This window comes from Bubalus bubalis, chromosome 9, assembly GCF_019923935.1.
Source record: "Bubalus bubalis isolate 160015118507 breed Murrah chromosome 9, NDDB_SH_1, whole genome shotgun sequence".
NCBI lineage: Eukaryota > Metazoa > Chordata > Mammalia > Artiodactyla > Bovidae > Bubalus > Bubalus bubalis.
In genome coordinates, this window is record NC_059165.1 from 63,661,338 (window position 1) to 63,669,398 (window position 8,061).

Here is an 8,061-nt window from a genome sequence, read left to right on the forward strand (position 1 = left end):
GCCTCAAGCACAACAGCTCTGCTATTCAACTTGGATTTGAAAACCTAGCGCTTCAGAAAATGCAGTCCAGTTCTGGTTGCTGACATTTGGAAGTGTGACTGCATTTTTACTTCTCTTTCAGTATTGTTGTTTTCCTTCTCTATAGCAACACAGATAACAACCGGGAGTCGAAAGACAGCATCACAGTGTCTACTCTCCCAACAGCTTTCTGTCTCTGGACTAAGTCACTCCACGTCACAAAGCCACAGTTTCTCTATCTGTAAAATGGGAACAGCTACCACAGAGCTCACTGGGCTGTGGTGAAGATGAAAGTAAAAGTGTGATGGATAAAGGGTGAGCATGCTTGCTAAGTCATTTCAGTCATGTCTGACTCTTTGTGACCCCATGGACTAAAGCCCGTCAGGCTCCTCTCTCCATGGGATTCTCCAGGCAAGAATAGGAGTGGGTTGCCATGCCCTTCTCCAGGGGATCCTCCCAACCCAGGAATCAAACCCATATCTCTTCTGTCTCCTGCACTGGCAGGCGGGTTCTCTACCACTAGTGCCACCTGGGGAGCCAAATGGTGAGCAGGACCCACTTGTTATTTCTTCCTTGATGTCTTGTGAAGCACACACACTACATTTCTTTAACAAAAGAGCTTCCCTTTCCCTTCCCACCAGTTCTCACTTTGAAAGAGGGTTGGAGTTTGAACAAGGTTATCCATTTTGCACAGGGTGCCACCCCCATGGGCTAAGCCAGGCAGCCTGTGAGTTTTCAGGGACCGTTAGATCAGAGTAAACGCAGCTGCATCTGCAACCGTTCACTACAGTCCACCTGCCCGTGTGTCCAGACTTTACTGGGGGGGGGGAGCACACCTGGGAATGCTTAGCCCATCCTGCCCATCACAGATCACTATAGGCTTTTCCAGTTGCCCTGCAAGATGATTAGCCTGCAGGGTGGGGGAAGGGAGGGGAGGGAGAAAGTTGACCTAATAGCTGAAACTTATAATAAAGATTTGCATTAAACACACACACACACACACACACACACACACACAACTATTTTCCAGCTGGTCTGTGACTTTTCTGGGCTTCAAAGGGAAGGAGGTTTGTTACAGGGGTGGTTCCTGCTGGAGACCCATCGGCACCTTTGGGAAGCATCACTGTGGAGCGCCGGGAGCCACCATTCCAGGTGACAGAGAATGCTGTGGGTGCCTTTTCCTGACTGAGTGCCTAAGAAGACACAGAGGGACAGAACCCTCCCAGGAGGGACTGTGGCACCCAAACAGGACATACTCCATTGGCAGGAAAGGCAGAAGGCCAACAGTGCGCTGGGCAGAGACCATGGACATGCCAGTGGCTCATATTGTGACTTGATGCTTCGTTCCCTCCTTGTCTTTCTGTCCTGCCCCCCTCACCTTTCTGTACCCAGCAGAAGTCAAAGGTGAGTCTCTCACTTCCTGAAAGACCCCGGGAAATCCCCCGTACTCTCCTCTCTCCTGCAGGGTATGAGGCCGCAGCATGGCCTGGATGGCTTTCACTCTGCAGAGGGGCCAGACTCACTGCCAACATAGTCCCCTCCCCATAGCCCTGGGCATCTGAAAGGCCAAGTACGACCACAGGCACACACAGGCAGAGGAACAAGGACACTACTCCCAATAAGGGGCCACTTCTACGGGCAGGGAGTCAAGGCTTTGTAGAACCCTATGAAGTCAACTCCAATCACTTCCAACACTGAGCTCTGATCTAAGTACAGATCTGCCCAGTCAAAGGGTGGTCTGGGCACCAATTGGGAGCAAATGCCAAACCCAAGGGCATTTGGGCTGCGACACAACCCTATCCACATATGCGCTAAGTCACTTCAGTTGTGTGACCCCATGGACTGTAGCCCACCAGGTTCCTCTGTCCATGGGATTTTCTAGGCAAGGATACTGGAGTGGGTTGCCATTTCCTTCCTATCCACATATAGTTCTACCTAACTGTCACAGAGGAGTTGGTGCACCCAGGTAGGCAGCAAACCCTGGCTACATGTCAAGCAGGATGGTTGAGTTTGGGATATAGAAACAAGCCCACCTCTGCCTGGGTCTGGGCCAGGGTCTTTACCAGGTTGGGCCTGCTGCCTGGGTTTGCCCCCGGAAAACCAACACATCTTCAGTGTCTCAAAGGAATATATGCAATGATAAGGTCCCAAATTTACAAACTCAGCCAGTGTTTTAAGAGCGGTTCCAATCCCAGCTCCCATACATACTGCAGGACCGTGAGGAAGTGATGTGGCCGCTCCAGACTCAGTTTCCCCATCTGCACAGTGTGTGTGACTCCCAGCACACTCTCCTCTCTTCATCCAGCAGGGGAGCAGACGCTGCCCTTGGTGCGCCTGGTGCCAGGTGGGGGGTTTAGGGCCTGGCCGGGTGACAGGGCCTGGGGGCCTCGGATACTGCCAGCTTGTGTGGTCCCAGTGTCACATATGAAGGTGCTGGACAAGGACCTGGCTGGACTGGAACCTGCACCCTACTGGGTGGGCTCCCTGCCTGCCCTGGCCACCTTCCCACGGTGACTCTGCACAGACAGCCGCCAACTCCTATCCGCCTGGAGAAGCTCAAAGGCCGGGATCCCGCTCACGCTCTAGGCCTGAGTGGAGGTCCCAGGTCAACTCTTCCATCCGTTTCCTCCACACAGTGCCTCCTGCTGACTTTTCTCCACCTTCCCCACTCCCCTCCTTCCATCTCCTGCAGGGCTGGTCCCTCCAAGCGTCCCACGCAGCGGCCTGCTTTTGATTCGGGCTTTGTCCCCTACGCCCCCAGCCCGTTCCGACGGTGCCCCCGACGCCCGGTCCCTCCGATCCCGTCTGGGCGCCCGCTTACCCATGCTGCCGGCCCCGGAGGCGGCTGTGCTGCAGCACTAGCTGGTAGGGCGACCTGGCGGGGCCCGCTGGGGTGGCAGCGGGGCCCAGGGCCAGCGCCAGAGCAAGGGGCAACAGCCGCCCGAGGAGTGCCATGGAGAGAGAGGACGCGCGGAACCGATGGGCAGGCGAGTGGTGGGGGAGTGCGAGTGCAGCTGCGGCCGCGGGCAGGTTAAGTAAGCGGAGCGCAGGGAGCCGCCCGAGGGGAGGGGCGGGGAGCCGGAGGAGGGCGGGCTTCGGGCTCCCCACGCCCCCGCCTCCCTGCCGCCCCTCCCCTCCCCCGGGCGCCGGACTGTTCGCAACCAGCCCCTTTCCCTTGTTCCCCGGCGTTCCCCAACGGGTTCCCCGGCACCCAGGACTCTACAGGACCTCACTACTTCACTCCCTCCTCGAGGTCTATAAGGTCCCGAGCTCAAAGATGCCTCACCGGTCTCAGGCCACGCCGATTTCCACAATAGTCTATCCATCACGTCTGTTTCTGCATTCCACAAGCACCCCTATTCTCCCCCAGGCCTGCTAACTTTAAGACGGATAATGAGTAAGTCTTATGACTGACAGAAGCCAAAACAAAACAAAGACAGGTTTTGTTAGACTTCAACTGGAAACTGCGGGGTAGGGGGCGGGAATGCCACCTTAGTACACACTCATTGTCTGTTTTATTAAACATCTGTATAGCACTGTATGCGAGAAAGATGCTGCAAAGAGATAGCAAAGATTTTTGTCCTGGAGGAGCTCAGAGCAAGTAAACAAATAGTCACCTGGGAGGGAGGTAATTCACTCAAGCGCCTATTAATCACCCACCAATTATCTGGCACTGCTAGCCCCAGGAGACAAAAGATGGATGAGTGAATGAGATCCAGCTTCTTTTCTTAAAAAGTTCACAGTTGGGAGACCTGCGGGCCAGTCAACAAAGTACTCCGGAGAGGAGCATCTGCGGCCTTGGGTGGAGAGGCAGGAAGTGACTCCTGTTACCTCTCTCAGCTGGAGTGGTGAGAAGGAACCAGGCAAAATGGGGACATTCTGGGTTCTCAAGGTGTCCTATTGGCTGAAGCATGGGGAGACAGAGATAGAGAGAAGGGAAGGCATGTCACAGGACGCAGACCTGAGCTCAGAGTCCTGCAGGGGTGATAGAGGAGCAGGTCAGTGTCAGGAGCAGGCTAGGAGAAGATGACATAAAATAAGGCAGGAAGTGGAGATGGGCGTGAAGAGGGGTAGCACACTGAGGTGTATCTAGGAGGTACCAGCCTTGGCAGAACTTGGAGGCTGTACCCAGGGAGTGCGGGAGGAGGAGGACTCACGGATGACTAAGGTGCTGTTGGCAGGGCCATCTTGGTGGCTGGTGGTATCCTTCTTAAAATGAGAGATATGGAGGGGGGCATAGATTCACCAGGAGAAGGTAAGTGGTTCTGGACACACTGACTTTAAGTGCTTGTGGTTCATCCAGGTGTCCTGTGGGTGGCCGGATATAAAGATCTGGGACTAGAGTGAGGGTTCTGGGGTAGAGATCCAGACATGGGACTCCTCCTCAGCTACAGGCAGCTGAAGCCATGGGAGTGGGTGGATCCTCTGGGTAGGCATGTGGGAGCAAGAGGTGGGTGATGACAGATAATGGAGGGAAGGCAAGGCAGAGAGCAGCCAGCAAGGAGGGGAAGGAGTGCTGACAGAGAGCCCCAGAAAGAGGGGGCTGTGAGCAGTGAGTACCGCTGAATACCAGAGAGATCTGAAGGCAGATGCTGTGAGGCAGACAGGCACTGGGGACTTGGCTGTGGGGAGCAGGAGGAACAAAGCCAGATGATCGTGGTTTGATGGAGTGATGGGGTTGTGCAGAGTGTGGACGACTCTTCCAAGAAGACTATGTGAGAAAGGAAGGGGAGAGTCAAGGTGGAAGACAGGGGCACCGTCCACAGAGGCTTGGACATGTTTAAGACATTGATGGAAAGGAGGGATAAAGGAGGGGGTCAACGCAATGGAAAAATAAAGAGAGATAATCAGAGTGGGAAGAGGGGAAGCAAGGAGGGGGCTGGAACAGAGCAGCTTGGGGCTGGAGGAGGGGCAGAGTACAGAGGGAGTAAAAGCTCCGGAGGACCTGACTTGGGGGGATGGTAGAGGATGGGTCAGGTTTCAGGGCAGTTACAGTGGGTAGCAGGACTGGGAAACCCAAGGGCAAGGAGGGGAAACGGGGAGTCAGGGACAACACAAGGTCTCTAGCTGGGATGATCAGATGCAGGACGGGCACCCAAGGGAAAGTGCGCACTAGACTAGCTGCCTGGGGGAGCAAGCTGGGTCTCCAGGTGTGTTCACATGGCCTTGACAGGCCATCCCAGGGGAGATGTGCAGGCACGAGCTGTCTTCAAAGGTCTTGAGTTCAGAAGAGGGGTGAGCACTGGGGATGCAGGTTGGAGTCACCACTCTAGCAGGTGGTGGCTGAAGTCCTGGACTTGGGCAGGTTCCCTTGAGCACGTGTGTGGGAGAAGAGAAGGAGAAGGCAGGCCCTGGGAAGCACCCATCTGGAGATACTGAGCAGAAACAGAGTGGAAACCCTGATGGAGGCTCTGGGAGACCCCGAGAGGCCACCGGAGAGGAGGCTTTCAGACAGCCACCAGCACCACCAGGTGGGGCAGAGTCCAAGCTGGACCCGGTCACTGAGCAGTTCCTAGGCTACGGTTGGTGCTCAGAAAACTAAAGACCATGAGACCATGGAATGTTTTCTGCAACATTCTAATTCCAGCTTGTATCTTTCTCTTTGAGGACTAGGAGATGTTCTGGGGTGGTTTTGACCTTGGAGAGAAGCAGGTCCTTTCCTGACATTCACCCTCTTTCCTCCCCTCCCCTCTCTCCCCTGGAGGGAGGGCTGGGATAGTCCCTCCCCTGGCCACCTATGGAGGCTGCTCCCTGGCTGGGACTTCTACCACTTTGGGGGAGACGTTCCCTTTGCTTGTCTCTGTTCAGACAGGCTCTGTCTGAACAGTCCTCTGATGGGGACTATCAAACACATCCTTCAGTCTGCAATGAGGGGACTTCCCTGGAAACAACTTTCTGAGGGAGCAGGATGTCTCTCTTGTGGCTTTCAGTGCAGCATCCAGGCGCCCAGGATTTAGCTTCACTTTATCTATGAGTCCTTTTCTTCATTGTGGGGTTTATCATCATTTTCTGGTTTTCTGGAGCCTCACAAAGCAAAGCCAGGGATAGGAAAAGCTGTTTTGATGATTTCCACATCAAAAATCCTATCTGTTGACTTTGTTCTTAGACAGTGATCTGATCGTGCAAAGAAAGAGGTGCCTTTACAATGACTCCTCAGTGAGTCAAGGTGGGTGGCTGTTAAGATCATAAGCTGGGAAGTTGGGCTGAGGTCTAAGAACGCAGCAGCCCCCCCTTTGACTAGAATAGTCTAGTCAAAGCTGCTGTGAAAGAACTACTTTATAAAATCGAGGTGATTGTGACCAGGGTAAGGGAAGAAAGGAAGCTTTGGGGAAGGATACATGCTGAGAAATGAGGAAGCAGCCTTTGGCAACTTTGCTTGATGGTTTTGATTCAGCTTGGGTCCCCCTGTCAGGGTCCATCAAGTAGACTGCCAGCCTTGCCTGAGTGATGGTATTGGTAAAACCAAGTTGCCAAGTATAGGCTCTGGAGGCAAAGGACCAAATCCTAGTGCTCCTACTTACAAGCTGTGTGGCCTCAGGCAAGTTGTTCAACCCCTCTGAGCCTCAACTGCTAGTTTTCTCATAGAATTGATATTAAAACCTACCTCACAGGACTCTAGGGTAGATTACATGATATAATTCAAGTAAAGTGGCCAAAAGATACGAGTTGCTTACCTCTTCCAGGACCTGCATTATTTAATAAAGATCACTGAGATGATATGACAGGTTAGCAGCTACAGAAGTGTAATTGTCTGAAAATAATCATTTAAATGAAAGCAAAACATTTCTCCGTTTCAACACGACTGTTTGGCATAGGACATTGGGAAGGGCTCAAAGAGGTTCAAGCTCAGGCTTGATGTCTCCCCTGAGGCGGGAGCACTGGCGGCGGCGGCACTGTTTTAGGCAAGATGCCCCTGTGTGTAAAAGCCTGGGAGCCCAGCCTCCCCCAGCCCAGCTCTCCCTCTAGCAAGACTTACAGGCTTCAGGGCAAGTCAGGTAATCTTGTTGTAAAACCTCCCTCATCTGTAAAACTAACATTCGATGACCTGAGTTTTTCCACGAGCTCAGGAAAGAGATTACAGTCATACTTCATTTACTGTTTAGATCTAAAAAAAAAAAAAATTCCACCTCTACATCCCACCACTCACCCGCCTCCAAACCCAGAAAATGCAGAGCCCTGTGAACATAAACACGTTCTTCCACCAGAAAAGACCGCTTCTGGGGGTTGTTTTTCCATAGGAAAAATGGCTGCTGGGGGAAGGAACAGGGGTCCCCCATCTCAGATGGCTTGCCACCAACAAGGGCTAGCCCTGCTCACTTTCATTTAGGAAAGTTTCCCGTCTCTTTCCATGTTAGACCAATTAAAGAGAAAGAGAGTCTTGTCTGGAACAATAATTACTAGACTTTTTCAGACACTTTATAAATATGACTCCTTTTTCGTCTTGTGGCTCATACGAGATCACCACGAACAGTTTAGTTTTTGAAAATAACCGTGTTGTGGTTGACAACAGGGCCTCAACCTCAAGATGAGTGAGCAGTTCCAGCAAGTTCTCCACAAAGGAAATGCGGAAAGAAATTGCTTCTGGGTCTGAGGGCAGGACAGCTGGCATTTGCAGCCTGACCGACTTCAGGCCTCCCTTGTGCCATCCTCCCCAAAGTTGTGGGTGATGTTGGGCATCAGTGAAGATATATGACATGGTTGAAATACTTTCCAGAGGACACTCAGCCTTTCTAACCTGCCACCACGTAATAAATCAGAGAGCTCTTACAATTCAGTTCCCTACTACTTGCCAGGGAGAAAGAAGGGTGAGTTTTGGCACAAGATATCCAATTTTTAAGAGTACTTAGATTAAAATTGGGGGGAAATTTTCCATTCCTTGCACAACATGCAGCACGTAGAACATTACTTTACATACTGCAATTATTCTATCCAGCTAACAAACAAATACAAGAAATATCCCTGCTTACTAAAATTAAGGAATGATTATAGGGGATTCAGATTTGGCTTTTCAAGGATTTTCCATAACCTTGCCACTCAGTGTGA

At 52.3% G+C, this 8,061-nt stretch overlaps 1 protein-coding gene across 1 annotated transcript in view; it reads right to left on the minus strand.

Annotated features, from left to right (window-relative positions):
* TGFBI (transforming growth factor beta induced) overlaps positions 1-3,043 on the minus strand; it is a 33,275-nt gene extending 30,232 nt beyond the window's left edge. The window contains exon 1 of the mRNA XM_006078289.4: positions 2,840-3,043. Within this exon, the coding sequence (XP_006078351.1) occupies positions 2,840-2,973 (134 nt within the window). The 5' untranslated portion in view covers positions 2,974-3,043. The remainder of the gene's footprint in view (positions 1-2,839) is intronic.
* Between the last annotated feature and the right edge of the window lie 5,018 nt (positions 3,044-8,061).